The sequence below is a fragment of the Polyodon spathula genome, chromosome 4 (assembly GCF_017654505.1).
Source record: "Polyodon spathula isolate WHYD16114869_AA chromosome 4, ASM1765450v1, whole genome shotgun sequence".
NCBI lineage: Eukaryota > Metazoa > Chordata > Actinopteri > Acipenseriformes > Polyodontidae > Polyodon > Polyodon spathula.
The window spans coordinates 6,190,881-6,217,287 of record NC_054537.1 but is presented as its reverse complement, the minus strand read 5'-3'; the positions used below and the strand labels follow the sequence as shown (position 1 = coordinate 6,217,287).

At 37.6% G+C, this 26,407-nt stretch overlaps 1 protein-coding gene across 12 annotated transcripts in view; it reads right to left on the bottom strand.

Moving 5' to 3' along the window:
• The window catches only part of LOC121314090 (partitioning defective 3 homolog), a 377,684-nt gene that overhangs the window by 76,876 nt on the left and 274,401 nt on the right, over positions 1–26,407 (bottom strand). For all 12 annotated transcript variants that reach the window (XM_041246939.1, XM_041246940.1, XM_041246942.1 and 9 more), the window contains 3 exons: positions 25,802–26,029; positions 20,845–21,091; positions 5,844–5,972 (listed from right to left, as the gene is read on the bottom strand). In XM_041246939.1, coding sequence (XP_041102873.1) covers positions 5,844–5,972; positions 20,845–21,091; positions 25,802–26,029 — 604 coding nt within the window. The remainder of the gene's footprint in view (positions 1–5,843; positions 5,973–20,844; positions 21,092–25,801; positions 26,030–26,407) is intronic.

The window sequence follows — 26,407 nt, the reverse complement described above, 5'->3', positions numbered from 1 at the left end:
TGCAAAGTTATTGTTTTTTAAAAAACTTAAAGCAATTTAGCAGAACGCAGGTGTTTAAAAACCTACACTTTAAGCCGAGAGGTGAGGCACAGTATTGCTAAGAGAACAAAAATGTATTAAAGTCAGTCTGGATAGAGGCCACATCCATTAATGTTATGGCAGGTTGACAATATTAAAGTATGCACAACGATGAAGGAAAAGATTAGCTTCACTCAGAGCAAGCCATGAAGACTTAGTCTTATTTTGTGTGTGATGGAGGCTTTCAGAGGTCAGAAGTAGCATCTGTAGAGGGCCACTTAAGTGTAGGATGCTGGACTCTACTGCATTCCATGTGTTCTAGCTGCAAAATTGTGTCTGAATTCTGAGCTGCAAATTCCAGTCCGGAGTGGAGCAGGGAATGCAGGGAATTATGTACCTGAATTGTGCTGTTCATCATTGTTCATGGTTCTCGGGTGGAGGAATAAATCCAAGGTACCCCATGAGGGTGTGTCAGTATGATAGCACGTCAGCACCTCTGAAGCCGAGGAGCAGACCCCAACCAGTAACGAAAACAAGATAACATACAGAAAGCTCTGGCAGCACCGCTCCCAGCAGGAGCCAGTATTGAGAAATGTTCTGTGGGGGAGCCTGCGGTAGGGTTTAGTGGGGTTTTTTTTTCTAACCCCAGGGGGAGCTTCAGAAAAGTCTATAAATGCTTCAGCACTGACTCATCTAGTGTGGGTCAATCGAAAAGGAACTGAAGGTCACCAGTCTGTATATCGATACATGCCTGCAGCCATACCACTTTGGATTCGGCTCTGTTCAGGTCTCTGGAGCTACAGGAAGGTTGGGTCTGGTCAGGATTTGGAAAAGGAGACCTCTGAAGAACACCAGCTGTGCCCCAGGAAGCAGTAGTGTTGGCTCAATAGAGGGCACGCTTTGGTGATGCTCCAGTAACCAATACCCCGATATGATGCTAGAAGTGCAGCTGGGTTTAAACAGACACCTCTAGGAAGAGGAATCAGGCCTGCTCTACTTTGTGTGCTTTTAAGATCCCATGAAACTATTTCACAGGAAGCACAGTGGCAAACACATTGGTATCATGTCAAATCGCAATACTTAAAATGAAGGTACAAAAACTACAAATAAATATATCTTCCATTAAAAAATAAGAACCCTATTTATTAATCTATTTATTTGTAGTAGCATTTCTATGACGGCAATGTAGAATGTATTTCTAAAAAACAAACAAAAAAAAGTAATGTCTAATTGCAAATCTTGGTAATTACCGCTAAGATTATAAAAATAAAAACCAGATGTACTTTAAAGTTAAAAAATATTTTTATTTATATATCGATTTTAATGATATACAGTAAAATACCATTATAACAGACAATGAGATTTAGTTTCAACTACTGTTTTTCTTCCCACGAACTCCCTGATGATAATAATAATAAAACAATTTACAAAGTGACTTTTGGGCCCAAATCTAATTAAAAAATGTAACTAAGCCTCTCTGCGCTGAATTTGCAAGGTTCACCTAATTAAAAAGTATGCTGTATAATTAAGAAAACGCAAGACAATGCTCCTGTTCATTAGTGGTTTATTTTAAGATCGACATGGCACTAAAAGTGAGATGAGTAGAGAAATACCTCTCTCTCTTCAAACATATGGGCTGCAGCACCCCCAAGCAGCATTCTGACAAGCTGCTCTTTGTAGAGGTTCTTCATTGGGGTCTTGGTACCCTTGGTAAGCATTAATTACTGCCCATGTCTATTCTTTCCAAGCTGTGAGAGGTTGCCTTTAGGTCAACAATCTAAAATGGCAACCTTACAAAAAGGTGTGTGGGAATTTTACACTTGGGCATTACCAGAGTGGTGATGTAAGAGAGAGAATAGGCCAAGACAGGAAGAATCATAAGAATTCAAATGCTTCATATTCACCTCTCATTTCAACATGTGTAGACAGGCCTTTCCTTTTGGGTTTGTACTTTCTGGACATATCCAGAGGAGAACTGAGTTACCGAAGGCAGTGGAGTTAAAGGGTGTTTAATCATGAACCAACAGTTTAAGACTGTCGTGTTACTGGAGCCATTAACAACCACATCCCTGGAAATAGTTTTGAGGCACAAATCTGTTAAACAGTGACATTTATTATTACAATTATCTTTATCCAAATTTCCTTTGAAAGATTTGAAAAATCTGTTATTTCCTCAGATTGTTTATGGCTCTCTTCCTTAATAGATTGGATCTGTTTTATAACTAAACAATTTCAAACTGCTCCAGGGTGAACTTTTACAAATAAAAAACAACTAAGAAAACCCCCAACTAAGAAATAATGAATAAAAAAGCTAACATGTTGATGTCAAAATTAGGGCATTTCAGTGTTACATAATTATTAGTTTTCACTTTTCAATCAGTTCTGAATAAAATAAAAAAACAGTAAAAATAATAATAATAATAATAAAATAATAATAATAATAATAAATTATAGATAATACTTATATAATAATAATATTTAATTTAGCAATACAAAAGACGCATTATTTATTTTTTATCATTTTTATCATAATTATTATTTTATTATTACATTATTATTATTATAATTAAATTATTATTGTTATTATTATTGCGTTTATTTAGCAATACAAAAGACGCAGATGAATAAAATAAAAAAACAGTAAAAATAATAATAATAACAACAACAACAACAAACAACAACAATAATAATAATAATAATAATAATAATAATAAAAAATTAAATCGTTATGTTTTCTGCGTAATAAATTAGACCTACTTTGATATCATCTTGCTGAGCACACAAAGCAGTTTTGTAAAAAAAAAAAAAAAAAAAAAAAAAAAAAAAAAAAAAAATGATACAATCACATAACAGGGACGATTTAACAATTATACTGTTTTTGAATGTGACAAAAAATGAAGGATGTTTTTGCTCTACTTGTTTCCTCAAAATATAAAATAAACTATGCGAGACATGTTTACTTCTGAGTGGTGTTACCTTATATAGTTTGATTTGATTGTGAAGCATCTCATGGTTGTTTTTCTGTTTGATAGTTTCCTTTTTAAAGCAATTAGAAGAAACAGCGTATAACAGTCTATCATTCTACCAAATAATAATAAAAGTGGATTAGTTGTATGCTCTTATCTTAGAAGGTGTTCACTTCAATTCTGGCCACTAAGATTTCAAAGCTTCCTGATTTTGAAAACAGCTATGCGGAACCCCCTATCGCAGTCAAGAGTGGTGGTTACCATGGCGATCACCCCTCTGTCATCGTCATATGAACGGGACCCGAGTGCCTTTGAGATATTTAGCTTATACCTCCTGAGCAGGCGAAGAACCACAAACCTGGCATGCGGGAAAGGACTTAAAACACAAAGAAAAAATATGCAGCCTAAACAATAATTTTGATAAGTCATTACAAAATGTAATGTTTTACCGGTACACAGTACCGGGCATTACCACCTTATTTTCACCTCTAAATATAACCATACTAATCTAGGCATGAAACAGCACTAAGATCTTATTACCTTCCCTGGGAACACTTTTGAATATGTGAGGCACAAATCTGTTCAACTTTAAAGTCTTCTTATAATTAGTTTGCTACCTGTATTCTCACAATAATCCTCTCTCCTGAAATGTGACATTTCCTCTGGAATCAGCCCACACTAAAGCAACAGCAGGCCAAGTGAAACAACAACACAACCTCTTTCTGAAAAACACATCAAATACTGTACAGCCTACCACATGGACATGGATAAAACAAACATCGATGGGTTTTAGGTTCCAACTATGCAAAAATGATCATGTCTGTGTGTAAGGGTCCAACAGGAACAAAGGAAGGAAATTAGCACTAAGGATTTCTATTTTTAGGGCAGGAAGAGGTGATCAAGGGATGAGGAAAGGAGTGCTTAATGACTAGGTGGCTCCAGAAAGATAAGGATAAGACAACACAACCTGAGCCAGCTTACTCACCAGAGCAGCTAGGCACATTAGAGTTGCATCTTGTCAAACATATTTACGACTGACAGGAAATTAGACAGATTATGTAGCATGTGCTACCATATCTTTTCTGAACACCAGACTTAAAAGATGGAGTGTGAAAAAAGAAAAAAAACAACCAAACCAACACTGAACTGCTGATCACACAACTTTTGCATTCCAGGTTGTATGCTGCTGATTAGCACCCACATCGTGGAAAGTTGCAGTTTACCTTATCTTTAGACTTTTTACAAAAAGCTTCTGGCTGCACAAGGCATTACACATAAACATCAAAAAAAAGAAGTCACTTTTACAATTAAATCCAACAAAAACATGCTTGATTGCTTGATATCAGTACATAAATTTTTTTTTTTTTCACTATCAATATTTTGTATGGGTCTGTACTTAACACTTTATCTTGAACCATTAAAAAAAAAAAAAAAAAAAAAAAAATATACATATATATATATATATATAATATATATATATAGAATATTTTTGGACAAGGCGCGAGAAGTAATTGTTTAATTCCGTCTAATATGCAAAATCAGTTTTCTTTTCCAGTTTGATTTAAGGTATTAGAAATTAAACTTCCTAATATTTTGACTGACATTAGCTTCAGAGCTTTTCAAAACATCTTTTCTGACCCCACCCTCCCCAGTCTCTGCCCCCACATCTCTAGGTTGGGTTGCAGTCACTCACACACAACCAGACATTTATTTTTGTAAAATAATGGAGCTATCCAGCCAGCCAATCCATAATTTCATACTGTAACAGTATTAACATGCACTTGTTTCCTTCTTTTCCTAATCCATCCAAGAATATGTCTTTGGAGACAACCACAAAAAAAACCTACTGTAAGCATCCTGAAAATCTGTAATTAGCTATAATAACTTTATAAAATGATGCTAATAATTGATTTTTTTTTAATGGATAACTGGCTTGTTCTGTGATCCCTGGGGATCTGTATTCTAGACCTCTTGTACCCTGTAAATTCATTATTACTGGGCCGTTTTCCGAGAAATATTCATTCATTAAAAAGGAACAAGGCTTAAAGTTCAATAGGGAGCCAGGCGCAAAAGCAGTTCACATCTACAATGCAGAGAAACGGTAGGGCAAGGCAGACATAACTTGAACAATGACACAAGAAATGTACACTGTATGCAAGAAAAAATACAGACAAACAGGGGCCTATGCTAAACATTTTCGTTTTTGCGTCACGTAAAAAACACTTGTTCACGACACAAAGGAGATAGCCACTGGAAAGCTCAAGTGTCCTTGGAGGGACACTTGAGACCAGGCGACACAGTGCATTTATAATGAATTTTCCACATTGTTTCGTTTTACACTATGAAGACGAACCAAAAAATGAAGACATTTAGAGAAGTACCATGGTTACGCTAGGAGAATTGCTGCTAGATTTAATGAAACACAAGTTTTTAGTTATACTTTTACAGCAGTTGAATTCTGTTATGTGTAAATGCGATTCATAGAAAGATCTTGCTTCCAAACCACTTAAGAGCTGGGGGCATTAGGTGGTCAGGATAAAGCAACTGGATCACAGTGAATACTTGGCAGATTCATCAACGCTCTTTTAAACGTGCACTATGAAATGGTCTTGTATCTCAACCTTGGTGAAACTTATCCTTAGCCAGGGTGGTTACAGTGTAAAACCTGTGTGTCAATCTTGAGCTGATTCTTGCCTCTTCCAAAAGCTCAAACAAACATTAGTGTATGGTAAAACAAGAAACTTGCGCTGTACCTATTTCTTCAGAAGCAGTATTATATTTGACAGATTATGCTTCCACAGTACATGTCACATTTTCTCCATTTCCAGGCAGCAGCAGCATAGTGAGGCAAACACTCACCGCTCTTGCTCCAGCTTCATTCGCAGTCTCTCCTCTCCGGACGGCAGTGTCTCCTCAGTCTTCATCTTACTGGACCCCCTGCGCTCCATTTTGTCTCCTAATCTCTCATCTTTACGGTATTTGCCAAATCTGTAAAACACAAAGAAAATCTTGTGAAATGCTTTTTAGACCAAGCAAACCAATGAAACGTGTATTTAGCTTCAGAAGATCAACCCTTACTCATGGTAAGCATTCTGAATGTCTGATTGAGTGGGGCTACAGAAAGTAAGAAAAATTAGTTTTTGCATACTTAAAATAAATCTGAAATTAAATACAAAAGATCACTTTTTCAGAGTTGATAGTTGACCTCCCTTGAAAATTGGATCTACAGTAAGTTGACAGCCATGTGTATTGACATCCTGTGGTTTCGGATAAATAATTAAATCAGTCAATCATTCGGCTGTTTGAATGTGTTACTAGTTAATTCCATAAACAAAAAGACAGACAACTTTTTCTGTGACAATACATATTTATTTTGCCGCAAATAATAATAAAATAAAAAAAAATGTTAAAAGGGTATAAATAATTACATAGCTCCACAAGGCCAAATATTTTAGCCAAAATAGACTATGTGTAAATCAATGTAATGGGTTTTATTAGTTACTCTTTCCAAACAAAATTTGCAATTCGACTGGAAAAAAAAGAGAATCATTGTCATGGTGTTCACTGCCTGTCCCAACACTCACAGTTTCACTCTAGATTAAATAATGATTGCTTTTATTCAGCAAAAATGAGCTGAAACTAAATCGAAAGTGGAAAAGAAGCACGGTGGAGGAAACCCTCCACCTCTTATAATTCCCACCTTCTCCTTGCACACAAACTTTCCATATTAATGACAGCACGACAGAGAGAGCGTATAAATAAAAAATCACATCACAGAGAGGGAAACAGCCCTGCACAGGGACTGGAAAATGTCCACTGAATATGCTTAACGCATCATGAAGTCTGGCAGTCTATCTATGATCTGTAAATGAACGGTACCGCTGCCTCATTGAAGATTGTTAGGAAATGATGGAAGTAGAAGAATACTTCTCAAGTTGCATTCCCTAATTGCTCAGGTGCTCTTTCAGTGGGCTCATCGCTCTACATAGCCATGATATTTTGACTTGTCACTTGGAGATGGTGGGGGTTAACTGACTGCATTTTCAAGTACTTCAATACAGTTATAAGGAAACATCAAAACACAGAAACTCATCTCACTAGAGAGTGCCCCCCCCTTTTTTATTTTTTGAGGGAAGCGAATTTCTCACAAACTTCCTGCCTGACAGTCCCAGCTGTGTTGAGATTCATAACACAATCAGGAAGGACAAGATTAATAGTTCTGAAGGTTACGAGCTAAAATAAATTAAGCAGTGGATTAAAATGTTTAGGAGAAAATCAGATCTTCTCATATGGGAAAACTAAGCATTAGAGATGACCTTCAAACACAAAATCATCTAATGGTCTGCTTGCTAGCAATCTAGTCAATTCATTTGTTTTGAAGCATAATGTTTAAGTCTTTATTGGGTAACACACACTACAGGTGAAACAATAAAAAAGGTCTGTATTTACATAGCAAATCCTTCAGTTGTTCTGGAACAAAAAAAATAAATAGAAGATAACCACAGGGCTGACTCATATTGCGGCAAAGCAAGTACAATCAGAAGACAATGTGTGTTAAGTGCAGAAGTGTAGTGCAGAAGTGTAGTTATAGTTGTGTGATACACTGCTATTGCAGAGTCTTTCCTGTTGGTGAGATGAGATTAGCTTAAACTCTCTTAAACCATAAATGCAACTGTTACAGTTACTCATCAGTCACACTTACAAAGGGACATTGCAGTCAGAGACCTCCTAATGTAGTTAAGAGATTGGGATGTCCAGACAGTGGCCTTGTTTTCATGTAGCACAACACAATCTGGAAGAACTTAGAACAAACTCAAGCAACCTTTACAGCAATGAGGAATGCCATTATAAAACTATATTATTATTACATGTTTACCCCTTTGGCCTAGAATAGTACCCTCAGCTCTTACTATATTACGGTAAACAAATACTACCTTAAAAACTGTTTCAAAGATTGTATTTTATATTATGATGCAACTGTGGTGAGCTCATTACAGCCTGCAGAACTGCAGCCATCAAATCACATTTAGAACTGGTGACTTGTAATTGGGATACATTACATGATTAATTAAGCAACAATTGGCTCAATTAAACCATGCAATTCTCACACTGCAATGTTCACAGCACAAAAAAAAAAAAAATCTATGACAACATTAATCATTAGACTGGTCACAAGCCTCCACTGCTCCCCATCTCCCTTTAATTCTAGCAGGCTATTCTAACGTCAGGCTATTTTAAATGGTGCTGCTATAAAAAGATTACTTTTAAACCAAACACACTGCCTAGAAATATAGATGGTAAACAGCTTAAATTATAAAACATGTCAATGTTAATTCTATATTTATGCACATAAAGATTTATTGGGCAGATGTTAAAGTGATTACAACCTTATACAAATTATGTAATAACGTTTGAGGAAGACCGGTCATAATTCACATGCTCCGATTCCAATGCTCTCTTAATAATTTCACTTTTATGGTACCCTACTCCATCCTTTCAGCAGATACAATCAGATTGCTGCTATAATAGTGTGTGCTTGAAGTACATTACCATTACATCATATTCCTTTTAAATGGTCGTGGCGATCAATGCTAGTCGTATGTACTGCATGGTCGGTTTAATGTATAGTGTACATGGGGAATTGTAACAGGAACGCTAGAAAGAGTTACATACAAAGGATTTCGCTTTTCTTTCAGCGCTATATTTACAGCCATTTGGGACACCCACAGCCTTGCTGTACATTTTGTATTGAAACATCATGTTAAATAAACCTTGAAATGGCCTGATCTACACCAGCATTAGTTAGACATCCTCCTGTTGCCAGTGCTTTACAACCCCTGCAACTGCTCTTATAATGAACTGCTCGACGCAGTTTAGAGCATTCATTGTTTCATACCACAAAGCTACAGAATGCAAATTACAGTGAGCTCAAGAACCATAAGGAATAATGTCATTGCTATCTCTGCATGAATAAGCATGATGCTAATGGGAGATTGATTGGGCTTTGTGTGGGCTGAATGACAAGAGGGCCAGCTTGTATATTTCTATTAGCTTCTTTTCATAAATGAAACTCTCTACAAGGTCAAAGGTGAGCAATCATGATTCTACTTATTACTGCGGTTTGATTAGCATTTCTTGTGACGGTGTATGCAAATAGAAAAATAAATAAATAAATAAATAAAAAACCTTATTGGAATACGCTTCAACTAGAAGAATGTATAGGAGTTTAGAATAATAAAACAGATTGAAATAAACTCTCTATGGAACAGTAAAATAAATCATGCTAAATACCATATTTCCTCAAAAGAGAATGAGGGTGACAGTTCATAACTTGACTATTTATTCCGCATTCTCCCTGTCAAATCACAAATCAATAAAATCACATTGTCCTGCAGCTTAAATTCAGTGATGTCTTTTTAGTGCTCGTATTCTGCTTCAATTAAATAAAATAAATGATGCAATACAGACCTACCGCAGTCCTCCTTTTTATTTTTAGTGTTTTCATTGAAATGTGGTCTGAATCAGCTGGTTTTATAATTGGATTTGTGATTGCTGCTTTTTTGGACTCTGTGGAGAACAGCAATCACACAAATTCAAGCAGCTGTTTCTTCGCTTGTTATACTTGGAATGGTAAATTTGCACAATCAACACCAACGACCTTCACCTGAATGATTAAATAAATGGTTTGGGTATCTCTAGTGGTTACTGTTCAGTGTATTAGTGTTTCAGCATCTAAATATGATGTCATTGTTACAAAGCTACCAAGTTTTAATAAAAAGCTTGAAACTTCAAGTTTGCACACTTATCAACTACTAGCTGAAATGTTTGTCTACTTGACTTCATTTCTTAATAGTTGTACCTTATAAATCTAGTTTTTAGATATTATGGAATAATAAAAAGCTAAGGGGTTCTGGTTTGTGTATGGCATCATGAACAGGGCGTAAAGAATATCAAAGTCCATATCATCTCCATGGTAAGACAGCGCCAGGGCTCAAGACTCACTGAAGAAATCTACAGCTTCTTGAAAAAGAAATACGTCTCATTCTGCTAAAGGATTGCATATGCCAGAGAGTTTGTGCTGCTCAGTTAAAAGGAAATAATTTCCAGGTAGTTTAGACCAATTTCCTTAAACCTTTACCACTTAGAAAAGACTCAAGGAAATGATTCAGAACTTCCTGGAAAAGATTTTTTGACGACAGCGATGAGGGTGGGCCAACGTAGGCCCTTCCAGACCTATTCTTAATTTGTTAATAGAACCAATTCAACCTCTATTGACACCCTAAAATAGATAACTTTTAAACCTAGAGTGGAATGGCCCTCCAGGACCGTGATTGGACAGTCATATATTTATTTACTCATGTAATTCCAAGTCTAAACAAAATGAGAGACCTTTTTTTCTCTCAGAGTTCCTGCAAATCAATTTGCAGCTAGGCCCTGTGGAACACGCCTTACTTTGTCTGCTATATTCTATTGTCACATCTCTACGCCAAATAAACAGGACTATTTAAATGGTAATATTGCAGGCCCCAAAAGTCATTTAAAACATGGTTATGAGAACAGAGGTTATTTCCTAAGGGAGTTAAACAATGCTATTTTTGTTTTGCACAGTATAATGGTGATTTTCCTCAGAGAGATACCTCCAGGCTTAGTCTTGTCTTTTTGATAACACCCTATTAAGAATAAGCTTAGATATGCCTCTCTGAGCAAGATAGTCATATATAAATAGTAAAATTAAAGGGGTAACTTAAGTCTTTCTACTCCCTGAGCCAAGAACCTACCTTCAATTGTAATTATGCACACAGCCTTGTCCCTATATATTTAACCTAATGATTGTTAACTAGCGTTAATGGAGGTATCATTATTGCACACCTGCACTCTGATAATGCTAGTTCTAGGGACCGTACCTGAGAGGATGAAAATACTTGATAATGTTATCTGCAGCTGCCTGAAGATTATATCCTCCCCCTGGATCTCATTATCCACAGCTTTCCATGTCAGTCAGCATTTTCCCTGTCAAATAGAGATTAAAAATCGCCTGGGCACAAGACGTATTCTTGCATGGCGCGTCCCAAATGCCATCATCATGCAGCTTGTAGGACATTTTAGCTTTTGTTGTTACAGCATTTTTTTATTTTATTTTTTAATGCAGGCTTTTATGTAGTTTATCAAGCTATTGCGCCAATTAAAATATGAAAAAGGCTTTTCTTTCTCTTTTCCAAAGAATTATGGCTGTAAAAGTACAAGAACATGTTTGCAGAAGTGGTGAAATCTGAGGAATGAAGTTGATGAAATTACATCCATTATTATAATAGGGCTAAGGCCCCCAGTGTGTACCAAGGGTCACATTGTGAGCCAGTGCGTTCCTGAACAGCAGGGCTATTACCCCGAAATGTTTCCACAGCTGTAAATAAACGAGGTGCACCGGGAGCTGGCTCTGAGCTTGCTCTAGTGTGTTGTGTCCTACTTGAATTAAACATGCCTAGAAATGGGAGTTTCTGTGTTAGTCTCTCTTGTCAATGAAGCGACATCCAAGTAATTGGGGCTTGCAGTGAATGGAGGTAGACATGTCGATATAACGAAAGATCAGAATTTATGCTTTTTTTAAAATGTGTTTTATTCTCCCATCTTCCCACATAGTCCAGCTTCACTATGCATTCGAACTGAAACATACATTAAGACAGCAGAGATGTACTCAACTGCTATTTTTAAACAAATCTCAGTGTTTTGTTTTAGCTTCAACTGTTTGCCTATTGTTTGGTTTCTTTTGAGACAAACAAAATGTTAGTTTGCATTCACTGGCCCTGAGCCACAACAAGCATGGTGGCCAAACTTTTCACTCACTCACTCCAAAGGAAACAAATATAGCGTCTGGCTGCCAAAACAATATAGTATTGCCGGGGCTTTTTTTATTACTGTGTTTATTATATATTTGTATCTGTCATTTTCACATCAGTAGGTGCTGTCTACAGATCATAGTGGTAGATTGTGTCTTTCTTTGCCCATGTGGGTGTTGTATGGATTAAAGATAACTAGACATGGGAGCATCTCAGCAACCAAAATCGAAGGGAAATGTTTACATGAGACTGAACGGTTTGTAAACATGAAATGCAATGGATATGTGAGAAAAAGGTCCAGTGGTAAAAACAATGTGGCAGGGAAACAGTTCATTTCTATTGAACACCAGCACTTTCAGCTGCCATTTTAGGTCACAGAGCAAAGTGAAGGGTGAATGGTTCATGGCATACTTTCTGAATATATACTGTTTTCTATTATGATAGAGTGTCTTGAACCTGCTAAGGATGCTACAGTATAAATTGACCTTGATATCTTTCACTGTGTGTATACAGGGTTTGATCATTTACCAGCAATATATGGGTTCCACTGTAAAAGTGGAAGCCTGCCACTGTCTCGGATGACCTTTTGAATGCAGGTGATTGGCAAAGACTGCAATAGGTGGAAGTACAACATTATACAGCACTTGCTATCCAACTGATTTTCAGTATGTTTGTCTTTCTGCCAAGTTTCATGATTTGGTTACACCCCTAAAATGCATTTTCTTAACACACTGTATACTGTGCTTTTTAACATGTTCCTTATCTCCAACTTCAGCAGGCTGATAAAGGCTAATGTAAATGAAGTGAAATAAGACGACCCCCTGTGTGTTTCTTACTAAAGCAGAGGGCCTACATAATGCAGTTTTAACAGCTGACAGCTTTTCACGAGTACAAGTAATTGGGGCAGGCAGTGAATGGGGGAGGGGTTGACATGTCAATGTAACAGATTAACCTTGTTTTTATGAAATACTTTATTCTCCCATATTCCTACATAATCCAGCTTCTCCATGCATCTGAAATCTGCCCTTGACCTGGTTTTGCTTTGCCCTGACCAAAAAACAGGGATCGAATATGACACTTGGGTTATCGTTGTTTATTCTGCTGAAGAAGGAATGCCAAGGTACATGGGAAAGGGGATTTCGGGAGAACTCGTTCTGTCATGCTCTGCGCTTCCTTTGAGTCAATTTGTAGTCTGCAAAGGTGATGTGCATGTCAGAGGGTTTCTATTTAAAACTCACAGACAGCCCAAGGAAGCGCACTGAAGGGATCAGCTGCTGTGTGATGTTTCGGCTCCCTGTAACAGGTCAGTCCAGATAATATTTGGATGCAAGTGAAAATTAAATACATAAAAAAGCCTTTTTGTAATGAAGGAAAGAAGCTCCAATTACACCCCCCCTCCCCCCCCCATCCTTTCTACTAGAGCGAGTGAGCCATACTGTGCCAAAAACCATAAAGAAAACAAAGAAAAAAGAAAAATAGAATCCTTTTCCTTGGTGAAAACAACTCTCACTGATAGTTGCATACTGGTTCTCGTCTGTATGACAAACTAAAGCTGTGCAGATAACACTGATCCTCCTGAACCCCAAACCATTGAATTAAGTGCCTCTGGAATCTGCGTTTGGTCTTAGAACCAACGGCGGTTTTCACCTTCATGTACAGCAGTACTTATCTACACCGTATCCCTTAACTATATATGTTTGCCATGGGAATGCTTTTCTTAAGTGAGAATCCGACAGTTAAGCTCTTAAGATAAGATTTACTTTAAAGTGCATATTTTATAATGTATTTATTTGTTAGAATGTCCGGAGGCACATCAATTACAATAGAAAAATAGATCATTGTTAAATCAAACATTTCGTTAGAGACTATGTATAGCCACACTCACAACAGTAGTATCAACAGTAGCTTTGGCACTTAACACAAGGTGGAAGCCACACACAGTTTGTTATCTATCACTGACTGCCATCAGTCCTTTTGTTCCAGACGTATATTACTGTGCATCTTTTGCCAGGTACTTTTACTGTTGCTTGGCCTCTGTTCTTTATCCAGTTTATGTCAATGTATTGACAGGCATCATTGCATCCGTTACTGTATCCAGTTACTTTATTTTTGTTATGTTTTACTTTACCTGTTTTTGTACTTAAAACTACGTTGAAAGCTATATTGAGCTCTGTAGATAAATTATGATGAAACATAAGAACATCTTTTCCCCCTGAGTAAAACAGAGTACAACTAATCCACTGAACTTTGTGAGAACACACTGTGGAAAGTACCAGGCACCAGTGAAAATATCTTCTATAAATTTACATTCTCATCAATTTGAAAGGGCTGATTTCTGGCTTTTTTTTTTTTCTACCACAATTTTTAATGTTAAAAAAAATCCACCTGCATATGCAGTTTAACATAACAAAATATTTATTTCTTGTCAATGCAGGTACTTCACAGTACAATGGAAGCTTGTACAATTACAGAAAATTTAACTTCAACGCTTAATCAACAAGTGTTTCAGTATGTACATTCTATATTGAATACTGCCAAGTGCCGCTTTGAAACTCGCAGGGTCAGCTGAGACTTTAAAGATAAATAACAGTACCTGATTTATTTCGAGGTAAATAAACATGACCCTTACAGAGGGGGTTATCAGAGTCTCTCACTGAACTATGTACCTCGTTGTGAATCACTCCGTATTGGACAGTTTGGGTCCTACCATCGGTATTTGTCCGAACAAGATCTGGATTAAACGTGCATGTCCTCCAACACCTATTACAGAAAATGATGGAGCAACGAAGAGCAGTGTGCATCAGTACTCCTCCACGCTGTTCTAAGGTTTTCTGTTAGATAAGATAATGACTTTAGGTGCCCCCCCTCCCCCATCTAGTACCATATACTTTCCACTCAATCCTTTTAAGTTTGAGTCTTTTAAAATTGAATTGTATAAGGCAATCAAAAATATATATTTGAACACAGAGATAAAGAATAGAAAGATCAGAGTGTATGAGTCACACAGAGCAGTGCTTATTTTAAATGATTTATATGGGTCTTTTTTCAGCTTGCTTAAGTGACTATAATATTCCCTTTTTCCCCTCAGGATGATCAAAGGAAGGTTGCAGCCCATCCTTTTTAGCCAAATGACTAGACACGAGCAGACAGAAAAAGGAGAAAAAATACTCTGAAATGGGAGCATAAATAACATTGAAAGGTTACTAGCAAAACACAAATAATCAGTTCCTTTCATTCGCGTGTTGCCCTGTGGAGGGTCTCTAGATGCCTGTCTGACATTGCTGCAATGTGGGACTTAAAGCTCCTCATAATATATTTATGAATTTGAGCATGTTCAGAGCACTCTGAAAGCCACTGTGTAAAAGACAACAGTGTATCCAATTTCAGCTAAACAAGATTTCAAATTTAATTAAGACATTTCCCTCCTCAGCAATGGCTAAAGCACAACACTGCAAGACTGCATGCACGTAATCTTTTCAAATGCAATTACAGTATTAGATTTTAATGGTAATACTACAATATTGTGTTTGTATTGAATTGGCAGTGGAAGACAGTTGGCTAGTTACTGGTCTTTAATTTCCTAGCTGCTGTGCTGCTTTCTGAACAAGTTCTGCATTTAAAAGCATCACAGAAACCCACTCCCTCTGTCTCCTAGTATGGGTAAAGCTAACAGAGTTACTGTAGGCTTGACAAGCTGCGTTTTATCTGTATTGTAACTAATAGCAATAATAATAATAATTCCCTCCAGTCTTCTAGAAGCTTGACGGACAGTGCTGGCAAGGCAATTCTTTTAGGGAAAACTAAAAGGTAGGGATTGGAGAGCCAAATATCCAATATTAGATTTTGCCACATGGTTTTTGCATACTTAGATCTTCAGGTGATGCATATTATGTCATTACTTCTGTACATATTTTTAACAGACTACATTACTGGTAAACTCTGGTTATCTTCATAGGGAAGGTGGATATGCAATATCACTGTTTCATTCAGAGAACAATAATGTATTTTTCTAGCAGGTTTGGGTGAACTGCTTTCAAGAGCAGGCACTGAAATATATCGACAAGTGACACCAGGGTTTTAATGCAGACACTGGATCCTATTTTACACTGTGCAGTATATTCTCCTGTACAAGGGAATTCAAGTGTTCAGATTCTGTAGTTTTGTTGATGTATTTCAATTTCTGTTGTTTACTGTTGCAATCTTGTCTTAAAGTTACTTCACACTGTATAAATGTGACAAGATATCATGAGTTTTATTCATGGTTTTACAATATAGAATCACACCAGCAAGCTCCAAGTGTTTTCAAAGGAGCCGATGTCTATGACTTTAGAGCTTTCCAAATGTTCTTCACAGTTCATTTTAAGGCAGGTAAAATAAATAACCCAATAAGATCTACACTGCAGTCTGGCACTCTAATCCTTGGGCGGTATTATATTATCTATAGGGCAATAAGTACATACAGTACCCGAGTGAGATTTGGGGATCACAAGAAGAACACTGTATAGATCAGTAAGCTGAAGCAGCAAATTTCAGGCAACATCTAGAGCATTTCAGACACTGTAATAAAGAATATAGTATTCTAATGGTCTTCCAAGAAACTGACGTCTCATCACCATACGAGAAGCAGCTTCACTGGAGATTAATGTCAGTAGTTGGTTGTTTGCAGTGTTGGCGTTTTCTTGCTGCACACATTCGTTTTGTCAGGCTAGGCTTTTTTATAGTAAGAGCTGGTTCTAGGGAACTTATTTAACCTTCTTACTTAAAAATATACATGTTTCTGTCTGCAGCACGTGCTTTTGAAATCGGTTCAGAGGTTTGAAAGTACTGTTATTGACGGGTGTGCTAATGTGTACAATAAAGCAGGAACAAAAACGACAATGAAAGTCAGTAATTTCCTGCAAACAAAAGGGTGTAAATGAGCCTAATGGAGAGAGAATTAAAATCAGAAATGCTACAGTTATTGTACATTATTATAAGAGTTTCTGATTTTTGTTTTTAACCGACATACAGCTAAACTCCCAGAAAAATGTAAAAGGTGTTTATCCTATAAAGTCTGAAAGAACATTGCTACTTGGAGACTACTGTGTTCGCTTACCCACCACTCATTGTGCTGTATTTTGTTGCATCAGGGGACATCACACACAGTCATTTGGTTCTAGCAGTTTTATTGATCCCTCAATTCCAGAACTGGGCACTTATAAAATAAATAAAAGCAACAGCTTTTTGGTCAAACTACAAAAAGCCTAACACTTTCTAAATAATAAACACTGAAAAGGGGAATAAACACAGACAAAGAGAAGCATGATTATTACGTGAAACTTGAAATGTGCCTCTGAATCTTGAATCACAAATCCCGTTTTATCCAGGGATGATTACAATACAGCAGTAACTAATACAAACTGTGTGTGTGTGTGTGTGTGTGTGTGTGTGTGTATATATATATATATATATATATATATATATATATATATAAAAAATCATGAACAAATGGGATTCACATCTCTATATCCCCTCTCCCATGCTGAGCTCTGTTTTTCACAGAGCCTGTTCCATATGATAGTTATCATATCAAATAATGCATCTGTGAGGCTTGCCAGTTATCAGATTCAGAGGGCAGGGCAACAAAGTGGATCAGATTCAGACGGCAGGGCGACACAGTGGATTTAATGCGCTTCCTTCACGCAGTGACTGAAAAAAAAAAACACATTCCTGATCCGTCACAGTTGTGCAGGTTTCCAGCGAAGCAGCAGTGGCTGCCCTAGTTTACTCCAGTGCTCACAGCACAGAAGCCACCCTGAACGCCAACGGCTCGGAGACTCTGTCTCTCTCACTCCAAGAGCAAGAGGGCATCATTCCTCCAGCATTAACTTCATTTGTGAAAAACACTCAATCTATCACAAAATGTGATCTGTCTATACTACTTCAAACACAGTTCATAAATTAGCTAGTGGAAAAGGGAGAATTGTTTAGTCAATTAAATGCAAGGTCCTTGGTGCAGTGAGTGCATTTAAAGTAGTAAGCACCCTAAGGCAAAGCTCAGAGGATTTCAACAGACCCAATAGGATCAGTAACTAATGACAGTGATGTGTGTGGCTTTAAGGATCTCCCTGCTGTTATAGGATATTCAGGAGTGTTACTATTATATGCCTCACAAATTTAAGTGTGTGTTTGTGTATGTTTCATTTTGCAACACACATGTTACATCAGGTGGTTATATCTCATGAGATAATGCATAGTAACAATACGATAGAGATGTTATTTCATCTTTGTTATTGTTATTTATATGTTCTTGTTTATCTTGCTGTGTAAATCATACGCAAATTCTTATTTAGAATTGGTTTTAGCTTGGTTTCCAGCTATTCACTTTATGTCTTTCTACAAGCGTTTTAATGCTCTTGGGTACACTACATTTCAAGTACCTTTGTTGATGAAATCCATGACAAACTACATGCAAATGAGTTCACAAAGTCCATTAAAAAAAAAAAAAAAAAAAAAAAAAGGATAGCATACTGCCTGGTCCCAAGCCTATCAAATACCTGTAGGTAAGCACATTGTTTCCGTGAGTTATTCCCTTAAAGTGTGGAGATTCTTCCGGGGCCCTGAAAGTAATGATTCTGTGCTGAAGCGAAGGCACTGCAGCCCCAGGGCTCCAAAGGGAACTGACTGTGTGCATTGATTTAATGAAGATCCCGGAAAGAAACGCTCTGATTCCCCCTCTCATTTTTTTTTTTTTTTAAATGAAGGCAAGAAGCAACTGCCACATTCTGAGTTTATGAGCTGTCGGTTTGCATATTTGAGATCTAAAGCCCTCAGGCTAAATGCAGACAACGCAGAACATGTCAGTTACAGCAGTTGTGTCCCTTAAGTGGTAGCTGCAATTTAATGTAATGAAGAAAGATTATCTGCCTGAAAGGGGTAAAAGAATACAAGTTCAAGCACTCGCACCTTCAAAACACAGAACAGAAACCGACACACCATACATTGAAATGTATATGTGCACTACTGTAAATTAACATTCAAGTCTATAGTACACCTGTTGATGCAGGCACCTTGCATATTATATTTCTGTTAACCTAACTATATGTAGCTATATCAAAACACATATTATACTACTACAGTCATTAGTAAACACAAGCACACACACACACATTATATTGACAACCACATTATATTTTACCAAAAGATTCAGAAGCGAGTAGTTTTTTGAGATTTACGATTATATTTAAGATTGTATTTACAGTATAATCGTAAATCTCAAAAACTACTCACCTCTGAATCTTTTGTAGTCATCTGTGTATTACTTTAGTATAAATACATGTTAATTTGGATTCATATGTTGTTTTTTTCTGACTATGTGAACGAAAAGACACACATTTGCCCATTTTCCCATTGGAAATAGTGATATTTTGAAATATCACTGTCCTGGTCACAAAAGCAAAGTTTGTGGGGAATAATAGCCATTTTCTATACTTTTGAGGCCTAAGCAATTAGGAAATAACACTTACTACCCAGGAACAAAAATTGTGTTACATAGTGTATTACATTAACTGCACTATATAATCTGAACCTATAGATCACCGACAATCGTTTGTATTGGCTTACCATTCAAATGGAGCACCCAAAGAGCAGAGTCGACCTAAGGGTCGATCTCTGTGTAACCAAAGATACAGAGTGATTAGACTGAAATCACTGATGTGATATGAGATTTCTAAAACTACCTAATAACCAATCAAAAAGGTCCACATGAGTAAAGAACCATCATGATGTAGATCTTACATTACATTAGATTATATATTGTATTATTACAGTGCTCCCTCGCTATAAGGCTCTCGATTATAATGCGCCTTGGATATAACGCTCCTACATCATGTCCTATACTAGTGAATCATGCAATATTTCTACAGTAAATACAGTACCGGTGTTCAAACTGTAAACAACTTCTCAGTCTAACTTTCATTTCTGTATCTCCCTTTTGATACAGTAACTGAACTGAAGAGAAGCTGCGCTGGCACTTTATAATGCAGACATCTTCAGCATTTGTTTTATAACTAAATACATATCAGCCTGGTGGTTATCTTTCCTAATGTACTTACTTTTTTGTTGTGAGAGGAGCTGCAGCTTTCTCCGGGAGACGAGACGCTTCAGCTTGACTTTAGCCCCGCTCCTGCAGCCGAACCTGGGACGAGCCCATTCCCTCTTCCACTCTCCCAACCCACTCTCCTTCTCGCACTTGGTTTGCTTGTCTGTCGCTTCGAATTCAACCGCCGTTTAGCCAAGCTATTTATAGTTTGAAAACTGCTAATTAAAATGATCCATGAGTGGGAATGTTACCTTTTTTTTTTTTGTAAAAAATTTAGCGTTGATTACACTATGCCTTATGTATGGTTAATTGAGGGAAAGTTACTTTTTTGCTTCACTATATGTGCACTATAGAGAGGGAGTTATTTTATTTTGTATTTTAGTCAGATGAGTATTGTTGTGTGTCTCGTAGCGCCCCCCACACCTTCCCCTGTTTAGAACGCTCTAGTTATAACACTCATATTGTGTGTGTCCCGAGACCCATGTTGTAGCAAGGGAGCATTGAATATATCTAATTAACTATCTGATACTTTTTTGACATTTAGTATTCGCCAATGTGAGTAGATGTCAGTGTTTTATATTTAATATAATCCTTTTGAAGATCACTTATAACCTAGATGTGTTCTGAATGACTGTACCTAGTGCTATCATAAATATTTAATTAAAAAAAGAATTTGCTCAACAATGGCATTTGTAGCTCATGTGTCTCTTGAACTTACATTAACTGAACAGCAGACTGTAGAGCGCTATTCATCATGAAATATGTCCAACTGTTAACAGGTATTTCCTCACCAACCACCAGGATATGCCTCAACTAACTGCGACTGTTCAAAAGAGACTGATTTTACAACATTGATGTCTATGGAGGTGGGTTTACCTGGAATAATGCAATGTCAAGCACTGTACTGAAAACAGCATCTCGGGTAGTGTGGGGAGGAAGCTCTTACCTGAACATGTCTCCAAGGCCTTTCAGCATCCCTCCCTTCTTGGCTTTATTCTTGTCCTTCTCTTTGTCGCGGTCTTGCTTCTTTTTATCCTTCCCACCCTTGTCCTTTTTCTTGTCTTCTTTGGCCTGGCTGCCGTTCACTTGTCTCTCCATGGAGCCTGAGACAGAGCTGGTGCCCAGGGCAAGTTCGCTGGCTGTGGACACCGACTCTCTCCCAGACCTCGAGCTTTCCTCTGTGTCTTCCTCCACTGGAAAGAACAAAATGCAAAAGCAGAGTGAGACTAGATTCTGATACACAAATAAGGGATCTAGGACCTTACATCTATGTAGAACTGAGTCCTCTGTCTGCTCTGTGAACATAAAAGCTCAGTAGGTATACTGTATTTGGAAGATAGGGTTTTAGCTCAATGTCTTTGTTTTCCACTGGGATTTGGCAATATTTTTTTTTCCTCACAGTTACAAACACAACACTGGAACACAGCAGTTTTCCCTCACAGCAATGCCTAATTACAATTAAGTTTTGCATAGTTTTATTTTATTATACTACATTACCTTGCATTTTACCAGTGCCAATTGTTTACATATTTGGAATAAGAAAGAACTTGCACCTACAAAAACAGCCAATTACTGAATCACAGAGTACATAATGTATGCAATACAAATCAGGGAACCATTGCACTCTGCATTGCATTAAAGCTTGGGTATGAAAAGATTACAGTAAAGGGAGGGTGGCTATGAACGATGAAAACAATTCTGACAGCTTAGAAATGAGTGAGTCCATTTACAGTACCACACAGTCCACGCGGTCGGGTCATCGCAATAAAAGGTCAATCTTAAATCAAGAACTTGCTCATGCACGAGGCATTCTCAAACTTCATAGGGTTGATATTCAGTGTTTCTACGCTAAGTAACACATGCTGCAAGGCTGTTTGCTTTGAAGGATCTGGTTTCGTCTCTCGAAGATCCCGAGTGGGCCAGTCAGGGCTCCCTACACAATCATGTAAATGTTATGCGTTTCTAAGGTTTGGTGTTGCTGTAAGTCTTCCTCCAGTGGGGTTCGTAGTTGGCTCTCCTGAGGTTTCTAAGGCCTCTTGTCGATGCAATTACAGTTGCAATTTCAAGTTGTGTTTTTTTTTTTCCCCCTTGATGAATTAAAATTCAGGTAACAAACATGAGGAAACAAATGTATTGAAGTTAGCCGTCACAATATGCAATACGAAATTATTATTCTTATGGCTTTTCCTAATCAATCTCAACTCCAGCGTTGTGATGTGAGCTGCTGTTCAGATATATGACTGGAATAAAATGAACTTATTTCACCATGGCTGTCAATGTAGCTAATTGTAATAAATGTCGTGCTGATTACATGTTTAAATAAGCAATAAATGAAAAGCTGGGATCTTAATTTCAAACCAGTTATCAGAACTAAAGCAGCAACATTTCACTACATCATTTCAGAATCCTGCCGAGGCAGATGTCTCGAGATTACGGTTAATTAATACTATACATCATGGCTTATTTAAAAGCTTTCATACCCAGAAAAGAGAGAAAATCCTTATCAAAAGGAGGACAGCATGCATCTACATACATTGTGAATTCCACGTTTAGCACACAAGACGAAGCACGTTATCAGCTAGTGGATGTTTCTTCTTATAAAGAAGTGTGGGATTTGTTTTTATAAGTTATCAGTATTTGCTTTTATGTGGTCATCTCAAAAGGAAATTACTGAAATGAAGCCTTGCCGTAGAGCTATGTATGACAAGGATACCAGCTGACACTGCAGCTTAACCCTATTCAGTTATGCAAGGTTTGTTATGGGAAGAGATATGCAGAGTAGGCTAACCAGACACCAGTTTTATCATTCATTTTCTAGAACACTTATCATGACATTAACTGCAGCTGCAGTAGCAGCCAGCTCCTCTGTGTTGAACTACATTTGGCAATAAAAACTCATCAGAGATTAGACAACACTGCTAATTTCTCCAGGTCTTAATGATTTTGTCTACGATAACATGCTAGAGATGGTAATCTTGCCTCTCCAGGGGGTGTTCTGAGTGTGTGAAAGCAAGCACTTTGCTTGTTAAGATCAGGCACCCAGAAAACCCCAATCTGTTACTGACATCTCAAAAGAAATGGGAAAGAAGCTCTAATGAGCAATGGTGTATCTGATCACTGCAGTTCAAATACAATGAATAGCAGAAAAGGAGAAGCATCAAGAATGTCTGGATTGGATGATGTAAGGACTGCTTAAAAATTAAGTTTGCTGCAATTTATAGAATTGAATATTGCAGCAAGCTATTGTTTCTATTTTTACATGTTGTAAAATATAGCATTATATATATATATATATATATATATATATATATATATATATATATATATACACACACACACACACACACACACACACACACAGTACTGTGCAAAAGTTTTAGGCAGGTGTGAAAAAATGCTGTAAAGTAAGAATGCTTTCAAAAATAGACATGTTAATAGATTATATTTATCAATTAACAAAATGCAAAGTGAGTGAACAGAAGAAAAATCTACTTCAAATCAATATTTGGTGTGACCACCATTTGCCTTCAAAACAGCATCAATTCTTTTAGGTACACTTGCACACAGTTTTTGAAGGAATACGGCATGTAAGTTGGCCCAAACATCTTGGAGAACTAACCACAGTTGTTCTGTGGATTTAGGCAGCCTCAGTTGCATCTCTCTCTTCATGTAATCCCAGACAGACTCAATGATGTTGAGATCAGGGCTCTGTGGCCATACCATCACTTCCAGGACTCCTTGTTTTTCTTTACGCTGAAGATAGTTCTTAATGACTATCGCTGTATGTTTGGGGTCGTTGTCATGCGGCAGAATAAATTTGGGGCCAATCAAATGCCTCCCTGATGGTACTGCACGATGGATAAGTATCTGCCTATACTTCTCAGCATTGAGGAGACCATTAATTCTGACCAAATCCCCAACTCCATTTGCAGAAATGCAGCCCCAAACTTGCAAGGAACCTCCACCATGCTTCACTGTTGCCTGCAGACACTCATTTGTGTACCGCTCTCCAGCCCTTTGGCGAGAGCACCTGCTGCCATTTTTCTGCACCCCAGTTCCTGTGTTTTCGTACATAGTCGAGTCACTTGGCCTTGTTTCCACGTCGGAGGTATGGCTTTTTGGCCGCAAGTCTTCCATGAAGGCCACTTCTGACCAGACTTCTCCGGACAGTAGATGGGTGTACTAGGGTCCCACTGGTTTCTGCCAATTCTGAGCTGAAGGCATTGCTGGACATCTTCTGATTGAGAAGGGAAGTAAGCGTGATGTGTCTTTCATCTGCTGCAGTAAGTTTTCTTGGCCGACCACTGCGTCTGTGGTCCTCAACCTTGCCCGTTTCTTTGTGCTTCCTCAAAAGAGCTTGGACAGCACATCTGTCTGCCTTGAAATTTCTGCCTGGGAGCGACCTTGCTGATGCAGTATAACTACCTTGTGTCTTGTTGCTGTGCTCAGTCTTGCCATGGTGTATGACTTTTGACAGTAAACTGTCTTCAGCAACCTCACCTTGTTAGCTGAGTTTGGCTGTTCCTCACCCAGTTTTATTCCTCCTACACAGCTGTTTCTGTTTCAGTTAATGATTGTGTTTCAACCTACATATTGAATTGATGATCATTAGCACCTGTTTCGTATAATTGTTTAATCATACACCTGACTATACGCCTACAAAATCCCTGACTTTGTGCAAGTGTACCTAGAAGAATTGATGCTGTTTTGAAGGCAAAGGGTGGTCACACCAAATATGGATTTGATTTAGATTTTTCTTCTGTTCACTCACTTTGCATTTAGTTAATTGATAAATCTAATCTATTAACATGTCTATTTGTGAAAGCATTCTTACTTTACAGCATTTTTTCACACATGCCTAAACCTTTTTCCATTCCAACAATGACACAATCAAACCACTACAGTACTCTGTAAACTCTGTGAGTATGCATATAGCACTGGATTACAAATCATTATATTGTGTTAAAAATACAGTCAAGTATTAATGGCAAAACAAAGCCGTTATTGACTTGTTTTACTTTTTGGCTAATACACACACAAATACATACCCTATGCATTGTCTTTATCTAATCCCCTTAGTGTAAAAACAGAAAAGCAATTTATAGCATCTAAAAGTATTTTCCTTCAAAGCCCTGAAATAACCAAGTCTGTAAACAGGAAATGCCAGTTCATTCACACTGAACCCCCCGGTCCTCTGGCAGCCCCCTTGGGAGGTCAGTGATACACTGCAGAATGGTAATCAGGCTCATCTTACAGGGGATTCATTCTCAAGCAGGATTCCTATTGGATGACCCCTTGGAACACAACCAACAATTACTCAAAAATAAAACAGATAGGCGGTTACAGTAATATAATTTAGTCCAAGTTTGAAGGTACTTGGTAAGTTAATATGTAATTCAATACTGAATGATATATGTTGTGCCGAACACTGTGCAATAATGCAAAATATTGTATTATGTATCAGTGCAAATGCACATGAGTTTCAAAATAGTATGCTGATTGCACTGTATGTTGATATGACTATCCTGTGTGCTGTGTATATATTTCTTATTGAATTCAATTGTATTTATTCCTCATTCAAATTCGGTTTACCAAAACAGTATGGGCAGCATGCTTTACAATTCAACATGCATACAATTCATGCTACAATTCAACAACAAGGTACTTGTTATTTTTCGTACCCCTTGAGCTAAATGGCATACTGTATTTAGTGCATGTGAAGTGTGGAACACATGGCTCTGGGATATTTAAATTATAAGCAGATAGATTTAAATTATAAGCAACTGCATTCTAGGTTGTTATGGTAACCGTGCAACTGAATCATGAAGTACTAGCACCTTCCAAGGTTATTAAAGGAATCCTATTTAAAGAAAACACAGCCAGCACTGTTCTTTAACACTCACAAGTTTCCATTCCCTCATCATCCTCCTCAGCAGCGGGTTTGTCGTAGGACTTGTCAATTGCTGCTCGAAAACTCTCGTTGCAGCCTCTTCCTCGAATTATCCGCGGGCGCGGCCGGTGGAAGGGAACGTCTCCATTTAGAGTTACCTCGGCGACAGCCGTCTGCAGGCTTTCCAAAGAGCTGGACTTCTTAAGGCCTAATGAAGGGCCCACGTCTCTGGTTGGAGAACCTTGAGAAGAAAACATATTTTAAAAACGTGAATTGTGCTTTTTGTGGCAACCCGAGTGCTTGTGCTAGAAACCATTTGGGATTCACTTGACCCATACAGTACATGTATATCGTACTAAAGTTGTATAAAGTGTGCAGTATACCCAATATGTACTGTTGAATTACCCAGTATACACTGGATGCACGCTAGATTCCAAAAATGACAGTGCTGCACGAGAAACCATGCCTTTCCTTGAGGAACTAACTATTAGGAGCAGAGAGGTTCTGATACACTGTCAAGCAATGTGATGATTTGATTCTGCAGTGTAGTCTATCATGAAATGGGCCAAGATTAGCCCAATTCCCCCATGGAAATCATAATGCCATAATTTGCATTGTA